This window comes from Ovis aries, chromosome 17 (assembly GCF_016772045.2).
Source record: "Ovis aries strain OAR_USU_Benz2616 breed Rambouillet chromosome 17, ARS-UI_Ramb_v3.0, whole genome shotgun sequence".
Lineage (NCBI taxonomy): Eukaryota > Metazoa > Chordata > Mammalia > Artiodactyla > Bovidae > Ovis > Ovis aries.
This window is the reverse complement of record NC_056070.1, coordinates 663,400-679,105: the sequence shown is the minus strand read 5'-3', so window position 1 is coordinate 679,105 and position 15,706 is coordinate 663,400. Positions and strand designations below refer to the sequence as shown.

Below are 15,706 nucleotides of genomic sequence, written 5' to 3'. Positions count from 1 at the left end.
AACTTCAGTGACAGAAGTGAAAATTTGAAGATATATGATCTAATTCATTGTTGACAACCTTTCCAAACTGAACTTGGTTCTACTAGATTAAAATCTAAAGTCCCTTTTGAATAAAGCACCCAAAATAATAAAGCAAAGTGATACCTGGAATAACAATCATCTACTCTTAGCATTTTTGGCTTTTACTCTGGGTTTGCAAAATGCTGGACCACATACTTCCAAATAATCTGCAGAACAGATTAACTTTCTTTCATCATAATACTAGAATATATTAAATGTGATATTTAAAATCTTAAAAATCTAAATAATAAGGACATTAAACATATACCTATGAGAAAGTTAATGAGCTATTAAGAAGATGGTATTTAACCACATAATTTCCTTCCAGATTGATGAGAATATAACCCAATAATCTTTAAAGGGTTATAGAAAATGTTTGATGATATGTAAATGAATAACTCAGAGAAGGCAATGGCACCCCACTCCAGCACTCTTGCCTGGAAAATCCCATGGACAGAGGAGCCTGGTAGGCTGCAGTCCATGGGGTCGCTAGGAGTCGGACACGACTGAGCGACTTCACTTTTATTTTTCACTCTCATGCACTGGAGAAGGAAATGGCAATCCACTCCAGTGTTCTTGCCTGGAGAATCCCAGGGATGGGGGAGCCTGGTGGGCTGCCGTCTATGGGGTTGTACAGAGTCGGACATGACTGAGGCGACTTAGCAGCAGCAGCAGCAGCAAATTAATAACTGGGGAGCAAAAATTAGGTTATTGTACTGCAAGTACAGAGCAAGACACTAAAAATAATCTACACTACAATTAACATGCCTCTTCAATTCATTCAGTCCACAAGAACCTTTATGTGCCAGATGCTAGAGATTAAGAGGGTTCTGCCAATTTTATTGCTATTTCTTGGTTCTGCTCTCTCTTCTCCACCTCTCTTTCTACAACCTTACGCCAACCAGATCTTACTGCACACTGGTAACTTCAGCATCCTCCCATGTGATCCTCACCCAACTTCTGATGTATTATGCATATCACCATTTTAGAGCTAGTCTCTAAAAATGGTCCCTAGTAAAACCATTTCTCTAGAATCCACACCTTATATAGTAACCTCACACACAGGAATCTAAGTTGGCCCTGAGAAACCAACAGGGAAGGTTGTGGAGGCAGTATTATGGAGTCATATTTGTTCTGGTGTCTTGAAATGCTCCTGTTAAGGGGAAGCCAGATGCTGGTGGTGAGATGCCATGAGAGACCCAAGCCACTTACAAAGAATAAGTGGGTGGGATAAAACCAGCCAACAATTGGCCCAAGAGCCAGACAAGTGAGTGAAGGAACTATCCTGGGTGTTCCAGACACACAAGATGCCATGTGCAAAGGGACTGAAGCCTCAGGTACGTGGCTCCAGTTAGAACCATGCCACCTGTCAAGCCAATCCAGCTGAAGCCCCAGGCCCTGAAGAGCACAGACAAACTGTCCCCATGTGCCCTGGATGAATTCTGTTCGCAGATCGTGAGCCTAAGAAAATGGTTGGTGAGGTTGTTATGTAGTAGTAGAAAACCAGAATAGTATCCATGACATGTCTGCTGCTAAGTTGCTTCAGTTGTGTCCGACTCTGTGCGACCCCATAGACGGCAGCCCACCAGGCTCCCCCGTCCGTGGGATTTTCCAGGCAAGAACGCTGGAGTGGGTTGCCATTTCCTTCTTCAATGTATCAAAGTGAAAAGTCAAAGTGAAGTCACTCAGTGGTGTCTGACTCTTTGCAACTCCATGGAGTGCAATCTACCAGGCTCTTCCGCCTATGGGATTTTCCAGGTGAGAGTACTGGAGTGGGTTGCCATCTCCTTCTCCGATGACTTGTCTACAGGGTAGGTATTATGGTATTCTCCTACTGCTAAGAACTCTTCAGATGTTCTTTATCACCAGGATAAAGTCAATTTTCTTTAACAAGTCTCAGGAAGTATTTTATGTCGTTTCCCATCTTGTCTCCAGCCACTGTGCTACACACACACACACACACACACACACACACACACACACACACTCTCTGTGCCTACACGCACACTCTCTGTGCCGACACACACACACAAAATCTGTGCCCACACGTGCCTACACACACACACACACACTCTGTGCCCACACACACATACAAACTCTGTGCCCACACACACACTCTCTGTGCCTACACACACATACTCTGTATTGCATGTGCACTATGCTGCTGATGCTGCTAAGTTGCTTCAGTCGTATCTGACCCTGTGCGACCCCAGAGATGGCAGCCCACAGGCTCTCCAGTCCCTGGGATTCTCTAGGCAAGAACAATGGAGTGGGTTGCCATTTCCTTCTCCAATGCATGAAAGTGAAAAGTGAAAGTGAAGTCGCTCAGTCGTGTCCAACTCTTTGCAGCCCACCAGGCTCCTACATCCATGAGATTTCCCAGGCAAGAGTACTGGAGTGGGGTGCCATCGCCTTCTCCAGTATAGGCACTACAGTATAAACTATAAAGATACACGATAAACTCTAGTCTTAAAAACCAACCAAATGCAATCATTCTTTCACATCTCTTTATATTTACATATTCTGTTCCCTCTACCTGGGCTGCCCTTTTCACTCCTACCCATCCTGTTTCCCTGGAAAACTCATACTCACTTTAAAAAAACTTGGATCATACACTGGAGTCATGCTAAATGCCAATCTCTATCCAAGGAATGATTACATGCTCCTATTGGATCCTCTACAGCATTCTGTGATCATTTATTACCTCACTGGTTGTTCTGCTGGTCATAACTAAAGATTTTATGTTGTCAACCTTCTTATATCCAGAATTCCACAGCAATATCTGGTACACAGGAGAAACTCAACACACATCTATTAAACATGAATAGTAGTGTCTTCCTCTATACTTCTGGGATGTTAAAAGATTATACATTTCATGACATTCACGTATTTTTTCATTTGGTAACTATTATGAGAAATGTGTCTTGCCCCCAAGCAGGATGAATATCCTTGAGGAAGAGAACTAAAGTTTATACAACAAAGCATAAAAAAGAAAAACTAAAGTTTCACTTCTTCTAAACACAGCCTGTGCATAAACTTTTGTGCCCTGATTTGCACAAGGTATAAAATCTATCCAAAGAATCAAAGCCACTGAGAAGCTTCTCTCTCCACTGATATGAAAGGTGCAGGTGGCTGACAGAGGCAACTTCAAATTTGAAGAGACAGGCTATACACAGACAAAGGAACTGCACATGGCTCTGGAAGTGGGGGAGGAAAACACAGGGAGAATATTGTGTAAACTGCAGGGCCCAGTCTAAAGGAAGAAGCTCAGTGTAGAACCAGTTAAGCTTTGCCATCTGGGTATCTTCCAACTCACAGATGATGAAATCAGTTTGATTTAAGAATATTATGTTTTAGATCACAATTCTTCCAGGTATCTATCTAAGCTGTGAGAAGAAATCCAGTTCCCAAAATGTCCTTTGTTTCAGACAGTTTAATGTGTGCAAGCTCTTACTGTTGTGTCCAGTACAAAACTTCAGTGTCTAAACAGTTAGGGAAGCTCCTATGGAATGAGAAGACAGTCATTTACACAACCAACAAGTCAATTAACTGAGTTTCTTAACTTCTGATCAAAGATAACTGGCTGTCACAAAACAAAGCAAAAAATAAAAAATAAAAGGAAAAACAGTATATCACTGTACACCAGAAAAAGAAAAATACACGTACCTTCTCTTCTGAAGAAATGGTAAGTTTGTCACTTGAGATTAGGCTGCACACTTGTTCAATGCCAAGGTTGAGAAATTCTTCACTGAGGACGACATCTGCAAAATGTTGTTCTGTTTGGAGGTTACAAAGAGAATCGATTCTATTATCATAGTTTCAAACTACTTAGAAAAGAAGAGGGTTTTCTTAATCTAACCTATGAATGGGAAAACCAAGTATATTTTGTAAGTGAGGACTAGTAATTAGTAACGACTCAAACAAACTCAGTGGCAGCCCAGGTAGGAAGTCTACCTGACTGTACACTCAGATGGACTACTTCTATTTTATTAGGGGGTATTTTAGAGTTAAACATCTATTCCTTATGTGTTAATAAGACTATCAGTATTGAATTTGTAAAACATTCTGTAAAATCAGATAAACAGCATGATGTATTACACATTTGAATGTATTATGTAAAATATCAGAGGGCTTCAGAACATAATGATGTAAGGAGAGGAAGCTGCTTTATTTAAAAACTGAAGACTAAACTAAACAAACATATCTTAAAAGCTGATCAGTCTGAATATATGAGCATTATTTAAAAAAACAGAATTGGTTTATGATATAGATAGCTCTGGGCTATCCTGGTGACTCAGATGGTGAAGAGTCTGACTGCAATGCAAGGGACCCAGGTTAGATTCCTGGGTTGGGAAGATCCCCCTGGAGAAGGGCATGGCAAGCCATTCCAGTATTCTTGCCTAGAGAATCCCATGGACAGAGGAGCCTGGCAGGCTACAGTCTATGGGGTTGAAAGAGTCAGATAAAACAGAGTGACTAGTTTCCTTTGTTGTACAGAAGTTTTTAATTTTAATTAGATCCCATTTGTTTATTTTTGCTTTTATTTCCAGTATTCTGGGAGGTGGATCATAGAGGATCCTGCTGTGATTTATGTCTGAGAGTGTTTTGCCTATGTTCTCCTCTAGGAGTTTTATAGTTTCTGGTCTTACATTTAGATCTTTAATCCATTTTGGTTTATTTTTGTGTATGGTGTTAAAAAGTGTTCTAGTTTCATTCTTTTACAAGTGGTTGGCCAGTTTTCCAAGCACCACTTGTTAAAGAGATTGTCTTTAATCCATTGTATATTCTTGCCTCCTTTGTCAAAGATAAGGTGTCCATAGCTGTGTGGATTTATCTCTGGGCTTTCTATTTTGTTCCACTGATCCATACTTCTCTCTTTGTGCCAGTACCATACTGTCTTGATGACTGTGGCTTTGTAGTAGAGCCTGAAGTCAGGCAGGTTGATTCCTCCAGTTCCATTCTTCTTTCTCAAGATTGCTGTGGCTATTCGAGGTTTTTTGTATTTCCATACAAATTGTGAAATTATTTGTTCTAGCTCTGTGAAAATACCGCTGGTAGCTTGATAGGGATTGCATTGAATCTGTAGATTGCTTTGGGTAGTATACTCATTTTCACTATATTGATTCTTCCGACCCATGAACACGATATATTTCTCCATCTATTAGTGTCCTCTTTGATTTCTTTCACCAGTGTTTTATAGTTTTCTATATATAGGTCTTTAGTTTCTTTAGGTAGATATATTCCTAAGTAGTTTATTCTTTTTTGTTGCAATGGTGAATGGAATTGTTTCCTTAATTTCTTTTCTACTTTCTCATTATTCGTGTATAGGAATGCAAGGGATTTCTGTGTGTTGATTTTATATCCTGCAACTTTACTATATTCATTGCTTAGCTCTAGTAATTTTCTGGTGGAGTCTTCAGGGTTTTCTATGTAGAGGATCATGTCATCTGCAAACAATGAGAGTTTTACTTCTTCTTTTCCTATTTGGATTCCTTTTATTTCTTTTTCTGCTCTGATTGCTATGGCCAAGACTTCCAGAACTATGTTGAATAGTAGCGGTGAAAGTGGGCACCCTAGTCTTGTTCCTGACTTTAGGGGAAATGCTTTCAATTTTTCACCATTGAGGATAATGTTTGCTGAGGGTTTGTCATATTTAGCTTTTATTATGTTGAGGTATGTTCCTTCTATTCCTGCTTTCTAGAGAGTTTTTAATCATAAATAGATGTTGAATTTTGTCAAAGGCCTTCTCTGCATCTATTGAGATAATCAGATGGCTTTTACTTTTTCAGTTTGTAATGTGGTAAATTACATTGATTGATTTGCAGATACTGAAGAATCCTTGCATCCCTGGGATAAAGCCCACTTGGTGATGGTGTATGATCTTGTTAATGTGTTGTTGGATTCTGATTGTTAGAATTTTGTTAAGGATTTTTGCATCTATGTTCATCAGTGATATTGGCCTGACCCAGCAATCCCACTGCTGGGCATACACACCAAGGAAACCAGAATTGAAAGAGACACGTGTACCCCAGTGTTCATCACAGCATTGTTTATAATAGCCAGGACATAGAAGCAATCTAGATGTCCATCAGCAGATGAATGGATAAGAAAGCTGTGGTACATATACACAATGGAGTATTACTCAGCCATTAAAAAGAATACATTTGAATCAGTTCTAATGAGGTGGATGAAACTGGAGCTGATTATACAGAGTGAAGTAAGCCAGAAAGAAAAACACCAATACAGTATACTGACACATATATATGGAAGTTGGAAAGATCATAATGATAACCCTGTATGCAAGACAGCAAAAGAGACACAGACGTAGAGAACAGACTTTTGGACTCTGTAGGAGAGGGAGAGGGTGGGATGATTTGGGAGAATGGCATTGAAACATGCATACTATCACCAGCCTAGGTTTGATACAGGATACAGCATGCTTGGGACTGGTGCATTGGGATGACCCAGAGAGATGATATGGGGAGGGTAGTGGGAGGGGGGGTTCAGGATTGGGAACTCATGTACACCTGTGGTGGATTCATGTCAATGTATGGCAAAACCAATACAGTATTGTAAAGTAAAATTTAAAAAAACAAAAACAAAAAAAAACAAGCTATTTACAATAAGCAAAAAACCCCCCAAAAAACAGAGTGATTAACACTTTCTCTTTTACTTTCATAGATAGCTCTGAATACTATGTAAGCAACTTATTTGGGGATCAAGTTATATACTATTTTATACCCTCAACTCCCTTCCAGAAACCAGTGAGATTAACAATTCTTTAAAAATCTAACAAACAAACAAACAAACAAAAAACAAACCCAAACAAAAAAACACCTTTCTCTGATTTCACAAATATACTCATTCCTCCAAAGAGGAAGAGAGGACTATTAATACAATCACTAACTTAAAAACTTAAAAGTAAATAAATAAATGAACAATCATTTACAAAGTATCCCTTCCTCCATACCCAGCTCTCATTTTAAAGTGTGAATTCACAAGGAAATGTGGTTTTCAAATCCCAGCTCTGCCATGTGCTAGCTTGTAAAACCCTGGGCATGTTTTGTAATTTCTCTAAATCTTGGCTTCCTCAACTGTAAAATGGGGATAATAAAAATACCTTACATAAGAAAGACTCCTGTGAGAATTAAATACCTTAATAGCTTATAAATAAGCATCTATAAAAGAAATGGCAACCCACTCCAGTATTCTTGCCTGGACAATTCCATGGACAGAGGAGCCTGGCTGGGAAACACACAGTCAAAGGGATAGCAAAGAGTCAGATAACAAGTGAGCATGCACACATGCACATGGTAAACGGTAAAGATTCAATTACACTATATTGTGATACCTATGTTCTAAAGTAAAAATCTGCCAGGAATTGTAGGTATTTTCTAGGTCTTTACAATTAATTGTATTCTACTAGCAATTTATTTCAAAGGTTTTTTTTTTTTTTTTAAAGATTCAAGTACATGTTTTAACATACTATAAAAATGAATAGTTGGCTCCCTTGTAGAAAACACAAGGCAAACCATGTCCCCAAGACTGAAGACATCAAAAGGAGAATACAGGGAAATGCAGTTGATTGGAGCAGAGACTCACAAGTGGAAACCGTATGGGAACTGGTGCAAGTGTAGGAAAATCTCAGTGTGGAGATTCAAGTGTTAAAAACTCCATGGGGACCCAGTCACAGTGGTATTCTACAATCCTGGGAGATTTCCTCCAGAAGCTCAAACATGTTTCCACAGTAAATATGCGACAAGAACCCCCTGCAGCTTCTGTAGGGCGAGGAGAAACGAAACAATTTTGAAATACCCAAATATATTGATGCTGGGAGGGACTGGGGGCAGGAGGAGAAGGGGATGACAGAGGATGAGATGGCTGGATGGTATCACTGACTCGATGGACATGAGTCTGAGTGAACTCCGGGAGTTGGTGATGGACAGGGAGGCCTGGTGTGCTGCGATTCATGGGGTCGCAAAGTCAGAGACGACTGAGCGACTGAACTGAACTGTGTTCTTAATGTTACCAAATCGCCAAGTCTGTGTGTCTGATGCACAGAGAGACCTATCAATAATAAAACATTAAGAGTCTGGAACTAAGAAAGGTTTATTACAGATTCATACAGGGAGATGGGTGGCTCACACCCTAAGAACCACAAAGTTATTGAAAGCTTTTAGCAAGCCTCTTTAAAAGCAAAAATTGAGGGATAGGAAGTTAGTTGTTGCAAAATTCCTGGTGTCAGATCCTTTGCTCTTGAGGTCAGGTCATGGTCCGGTAACGATTTTCCTGTAAATCTCTACCAAATGAATGTTATTTGTTTATTGTTAACAGAATAATGTTACTCTGTCCTGACAAGAAAGGGCAAAGTCCCAAGGCACAACTTTCACCCTCCGAGGTCCCAGTCCTGGCTAAGAGGAGGCAGACAGAGCTCAGCTATAGGTCCTCACGGCCAGGTTCCCCACACTCTGCCCACCTGTCACCCCTGAGGGAGCCGGGCATCCAACCCAACTGGCCCTCAGTCTCCTCAGGCTGCCCAAGTAGGGGAGACCAGGTCTCACAGACTGTGACCCAGACAAACGGGCACTGCTATTAGGTCACAGACAGGTTCACTGCTGCCTCAAGGCCTGGGCCTCAGCATGGAGGGCTTGAGTGAGGGCTCTGGAGCCCTGCAAGACAGAGTGTCCAGCCTGCTCCCTGGGCCCGCCAGCTCACCAGTTGGCCCAAGGCTGGGTAGGCTGGAGGGCCTCCAGGAGAAGGCCTGAATCTTCCTCTTACCTCACTCTCCACCTGATGACCATCACACCATTGACCCTGGCTGAATCGCTTCCCTAATGGTCCCTCACTGACAGTTCCTTGTGGGCAGGGCCCACTGTGGTGCTGACCAATAGCTGGGCAGGATAGTTGGTTGCTTGGGGTGGGGAGGGGGCAGTGAGGCAGCACCAACCAATGGCTGAGTAAGACTTGTTGCCTAGTAACAGGGTGGGGAATAATGATGCACAGTAATGGCTGCCTGCTAAGGCCTGTGCTCATTCTGATGTGTTACATTAACAAGATCTGCCCTCAGGAGTATCTAGTTAACCAGAGCCTAACTGATTGAAGTTAGAGAAACACCCAACTCCAGCCTACTCTGTCCAACCAGTTCCACCTAGGAGGGAGAAAGAAACCAGAAAAACATTTGTGAAGCTCAGTCCAGAGCCATAAGCTCACTAACAAACCCTTCTAGTCATATATAGAAGGGTTCTTTCCCCACATCTCACTGCCAGATCTCTAAAGGCCTGTTTATAGCAGTTCACTGGGTGTTATCACATATGGCTATCAGGAAAAGAATTATGAGGCATTCCAAAAGGCAAAAGACACAACTTGAAGAGACAGACCAAGCATCAGAACCAGATATGGCAGGGATGCTGCATTTATCAAACTGGGAACTTAAAACACAATTTAACAACTATGATAAATTCAGGGTTTCCCTGGTGGCTCAGATGGTAAACAGTCTGCCTGCAATGCAAGAGACCTGGGTTCAATCCCTGGGTTGGGAAGATCACCTGGAGAAGGAAATGGCAACCCACGCTAGTATTCTTGCCTGGACAATTCAATGGACAGAGGAGCCTGGCGAGCTACAGTCCATGGAGTCTCAAGAGCTGGACATGACTGAGTGACTAACACTTTAACTTTCACTATCATGATAAATATGCTCAGGGCTCTACTGGATAAAGTAGACAGCATTAAAGAATAGATATGTAATGTAAACAGAGAGACAGAAATGCCTAAGAAAAAAAATCAAAAAGAAATGCTAGAAAACAAAAACACTGTAAGAAAAATGAAGAATGTCCTTGATGAGCTTATTAGTAGACTAGACAGGGCTGAGAAAAGAACCTCTGCCTTTAAGGATAATGGTGGATACCTGTCATTATACATTGTCAAAACCCACAGAATATACAACACAAAGAGCAAACCATAATAAATACTATGGTCTTCAGTTAATAATAATGTATTAATACTGGCTCAAAATCTATAACAAATATACCACACTAATGTAAGATGTTGAAAATAGCAGAGGCTGAAAGAAGAGAGAGGACACAGGAAGAACTCTGCTTTGCCCCTCTCTTCGTCTATAAACCTACAACTGCTCTAACAAATTTTACTGAAAAAAGAGTGTACTAATAAAGAAAAACAGAAATGAATACTTTGTAACTGAATCTGTAATAAATCAAAAGTCAATGGAAGAAAAGTAAAATTGGTATTTGAAAGACTACAAACTAGAGATTAAACTTAAATAACCAATTTTAAGACATACCTAGTCTCTATAGCATATTACTTCACAACAGTACTTCAAAACCTAGCATGAAATATTTAATAGGATTATAGATTTTCTATAGATCATGATTAATTACAAAGATCATTTCTACACCTAAAATAAAATCCTAATTTTCATGATCTCGAAATAAGTTGACACAAAAAAATTATTTCAGAAGTTTTTATACTTTCCTTTATAAAGAAATAAGGAAAACCTTTTTTCAGTGATTGGATCTGTGTTTCAAAGGAACATAAAAAAAGCACAAAGAGATCCTTTGTATTTAAAGTTCCCAAATAAATTCATTTTAGCAAAAATCTGGCAAACAGCATATAAACTTTAAAATGCTTGTGATAACAAATTGGAAGTTCAAAGATAAATGTATAACAGCTACTAAATAAAAGGCAAGTGGATATAAACCTCTTTACTTCCTAATCATAAAATATTTCACTTCCAAATATAGGTCTGCAGTGATTTTACACCAAGTTCCTTTTATAATTTTAAAATCCGAATCAAAGAAAGAGGTTACCTCTACATACTTTTCACATGGGAAAAAATCCCTAATAGTAACAAATATATTACTTTTCCAAATCATGACTGTATGGGTTACTCTAGCCTCTGCCTCATCAATCAAAACAATGGACTTGCTAAAAAATAAACTGGGTGACTTTTTAAAAATAAATAACTATTCATTAATAAACTTTGAAGCAAGGGCATTAGTAACCTATCCAAAGTCAAGTTTGGGCTCTAAACTCATCATGTACTCTTCATTAGTAGTACCCACAACGGTCTGGTCATAGTGAAGAGTTCTGACAAAATGTGGTCCACTGGAGAAGGAAATGGCAGCCCAACCTAACATTCTTACACCGAGAACCCCATGGACACTATGAAAAGGCAAAAAGATATTTCATTGCAATATGAGTCTCCCCACCCTGGTTGGAAGGTGTCCAATATGCCACTGGAAGGCAATTACTAACAGCTCAAGTAAGCATGAAATGGCTGGGCCAAAGCAGAAACAACAGTCAGTTGTGGATGTATCTGCTGGTGAAAGTAAAGTCTGATGTCATAAAAAACAAAACTACATAAGAACCTAGAATGTTAGGTCCATGAATCACAGTAAATTGGCTGTGGTCAAGCAGGAGATGAATGAACATCAACATCTTAGGAATCAGTGAACTAAGGACAGGAATGGGCAACTTTTATAATAATTCAGATGACCATTATATCTATTATTGTGGGTAAGAATCTCTTAGAAGAAATGGAGTAGCCCCCATAGTCAACAAGAGTCAGAAATGCAGTATTCGGCTGCAACCCCCGTTCGCAAGGCAAACCATTCAACACAATGTGTATTAAGCCACTTCAGTCAAGTCTTTTTGACACTATAAACTATACCCTGCCAAGCTCCTCTGTCCATAGAATTCTCTAGGCAAGAATACTGAAATGGGTCTATGTCCTAACCACTGATGCCAGAGAAGCTGAACCTGACCAGTTTTATGAAGACGTACAACACATACTAGAACACCAAAAAAGATTCATCAAAAGATTCCTACAAAAGTAGGAAATCAAGAGATACCCACAACATGCAAGTTTGGCCTCGGAGTACAAAATTAAGCAGGGCAAAGGCTAACAAGAGTTCTGTCAAGAGAACACACTTTTCATAGTAAACAACCTTTTGGAACAACCAAAGAGATGACTCTACACATGGATATCACCAGATGGTCAATAGTGAAATCAGACTGATCATGTTCTTTGCTGCCAAAGATGGAGAAGCTCAGCAAAAATAGCTGACTGGGGTCAGATCATGACCTCCTTATTGCAAAATTCAGGCCTAAATTGAAGAAAGTAGGGAAAACCATCAGGGCATTCAGGTAGGAGCTAAGTCAGATCCCCTATGATTATACAGTGGAGGTGACAAACAGATTCAAGGGACTAGATCTGACAGACAGAGTGCCTGAAGAACTATGCATAGAGGTTCATGACACTGTACAGGAGGCGGTGACCAAAGAAAAAGAAATGCAAGAAGGCAGAGCGGATGTCTGAGAAGGCTCTACCAATAGCTGAGAAAAGAAAAGAAGTGAAAGGCAAGGGAGGAGAAACAAAAGAAGCGAAATGCAAAGGAGAAGGGGAAAGATATACCCAACTGAATGCAGAGTTCCAGATAATAGCAAGAAGGGATAAGAAGGCCTTTTTAAATAAACAGGGCAAAAAATAGAGGAAAACAGTAGAATGAGAAGACTAGAGATCTCTTCAAGAAAACTGGAGATATCAAGGGAACATTTCATGCAAGGATGTGCACAATAAAGGATAGAAATGGAAAGGACATTAACAGAAGCAGAAGAGGTGGCAAGAATACACAGATGAACTATACAAGAAATGTCTTAATGAGCTGGATAACCACAATGCTGTGGTCACTCACCTAGAGCTGGTCATCTTGGAATGTGAAGTCATGGGCCTCAGAAAGCTTTACTAGGAAGGAACAAAGCTAGTGGAGCTGATGGAATTCTAGCTGAACTATTAAAAATCCTAAAAGAAGATGTAGTTAAAGGGCTGAACTCAATATCCTAGCAAATTTGGAAAATGCAGCAGTGGCTACAGGACTAGAAAAGGTCAATTTTCATTCCAATCCTAAAGAAGGCCAATGCCAAAGAATGTTCCAACTGCCATACAATTGTGCTCATTTCAGATGCTAGCAAGATTATGCTCAAAATCCTTCAAGCTAGGCTTCAGCAGTATGCAAACCGAGAACTTCCAGATGTACAAGCAGGGTTTGGAAGAAACAGGGATGATCAAATTGACAACATTCATGTGATCATGGAGAAAGTAAGAGAATTCCAGAAAAAACATCTACCTCTGCTTCACTGAGTACACTAAAGCCTTTGACCGTGTGGATCACAACAAACTGTGGAAAATTCTTAAAGAGATGGGAATACCAGACCACCTGACCTGTCTCCTGAGAAACCTATATGTGAGTCAAAAAGCAACAGTTAGGACTGGACATGGAACAGTGGATTTGTTCAAAATTGGGAAAGGAGAATGACAAGGCTGTGTATCATCACCTTGCTTATTAATTTATATGCAGAGTACATCATGAAAAGCCACAGGTTGGATGAATCACAAACTGGAATCAAGAATGCCAGGAGAAATATCAAAAACTTCAACATGCAGATGATATCAATCTAATGACAAAAGGTGAAGAGGAACTAAAGAGCTTCTTGATGAGAGTGAAAAGCTGGCTTAAAATTCAACATTCAAAAAATGAAGATCATGGCATTGGTCCCATCACTTCATGGCAAGAGAATGGAAAAGAGTGGAAACAGTGACAGATTTTATTTTCTTGGACTCCAAAATCACTGTGAACAGTGACTACAGCCAAGAAATTAAAAGATGCTTGCCCCTTGGATGGAAAGCTATGACAAACCTAGGAGTGTATTAAGAGGCAGAAACATTACTTTACCAACAAATGTCTGTATAGTCAAAGCTATGGTTTTTCCAGTAGTCATGTAGAGATGTGAGTTGGACCATAAAGGATGAGCACCAAAGAACTGATGCTTTTGAACTATGGTTTTGGAGAAGATTCTTGAGAGTCCCTCGGACTGCAAGGAGGTCAAACCAGTCAATCCTAAAGGAAATCAACCCTGAATATTCATTGGAAGGACTGATGCTAAAGCTGAAGCTCCAATACTCTGGCCACCAGATGCAAAGAGCTGACTCACTGGAAAATATTCTGATGCTGAGCAAGATCAAAGGCAAGAGGATTAGATGGTTAGACAGCATCATGGACTCAATGGACACGAATTTGAGCAAGTTTTGAATTGTGGTGTTGGAGAAGACTCTTGAGAGTCCCCTGGACTGCCAGGAGATCCAGTTAGTCCATCCTAAAGGAAATCAGTCCTGGGTGTTCATTGGAGGAACTGACGTTGAAGCTGAAACTCCAATACTTTGGCCACCTGGTGTGGAGAGCTGACTCATCTGAAGAGACCCTGATGCTGGGAAAGATTGAGGGCAGGAGGAGAAGGGGACGACAGATGATGAGATGGTTGGATGGCATCACCGACACAATGGACATGGGTTTGGGTGGACTCCGGGAGTTGGTGATGGACAGGGAGGCCTGGCATGCTGTGGTTCATGGGGTCACAAAGAGCTGGACATGACTGAGCGACTGAACTGAACTCTATTGAACAGTATCAATCTTCAAATGTTCTGCTGTATTAATTGACAGGCAGCATGACAGAACTCTTTCTGTAATACACATGTGCCCAGAAACACTAGAATTCTGGCTTAGTCACTGAAAGGCACTCTGGGACACTTTAAATGTCTTTGATTAGAAAAGTTTGTCCTGTGAAAAATATTTTTAATTTAATGTCACCTAACGTGAGCAGTCACCCATTCCAGTCCATTTTAGTTCGCTGATTCCTAGAATGTCGACATTCACTCTTGCCATCTCGTTTGACTACTTCCAATTTGCCTTGATTCATGGACCTGACATTCCAGGTTCCTATGCAATATTGCTCTTTATAGCATCGGATCTTGCTTCTATCACCAGTCACATCCACAGCTGGGTATTGTTTTTGCTTCGGCTTCATCCCTTCATTCTTTCTGGAGTTATTTTTCCACTGATCTCCAGTAGCATATTGGGCACCTACTGACCTGGGGAGTTCCTCTTTCAGTATCCTATCATTTTGCCTTTTCATACTGTTCATGGAAGGAATGATGCTAAAGCTGAAACTCCAGTACTTTGGCCACCTCATGTGAAGAGTTGACTCATTGGAAAAGACTCTGATGCTGGGAGGGATGGGGGGCAGGAGGAGAAGAGGATGACAGAGGATGAGATGGCTGGATGGCATCACTGACTCGATGGACGTGAGTCTCAGTGAACTCCAGGAGTTGGTGATGGACACGGAGGCCTGGTGTGCCGCGATTCATGGGGTCGCAAAGAGTCAGACACAACTGAGCGACTGAACTGAATTGAACTGAACGTGAGCATTTACTGATCTTTCCCACTAAACCTGAAGATTCCACTTACCTACCCACAGCAATTTACACAATTTGTCTGCCCTGATCATCCCACAGGCCAACAGGACTTGGGGATATCCTAGGGCCACTATCCCTGACAGAATCTTCACTAAACTGTTTCCAAAACAGCTTATACTTGACATTGCCAACAATCTGCTACTTTATATATTCTGAAGCCTTGGTCTCCAGTTCCTATTGGGATTTTTTTGTTGTTCCTCATTTGTGCTTTAAAGTCTTTTTTTTTTTTTTTAAATATTTGCTTATTTTTGGCTGTGTTGGGTCTTTGTTTCTGTGAAGGCTTTTCTCTAGTTGCAAGGAGTGGGGGCCACTCTCTAGTTG

At 40.6% G+C, this 15,706-nt stretch overlaps 1 protein-coding gene across 6 annotated transcripts in view; it reads right to left on the bottom strand.

Moving 5' to 3' along the window:
- Positions 1-15,706, bottom strand: part of KLHL2 (kelch like family member 2) — a 163,169-nt gene that overhangs the window by 26,973 nt on the left and 120,490 nt on the right. For all 6 annotated transcript variants that reach the window (XM_060400599.1, XM_060400600.1, XM_060400601.1 and 3 more), the window contains one exon: positions 3,727-3,836. In XM_060400599.1, the coding sequence (XP_060256582.1) occupies positions 3,727-3,836 (110 nt within the window). The remainder of the gene's footprint in view (positions 1-3,726; positions 3,837-15,706) is intronic.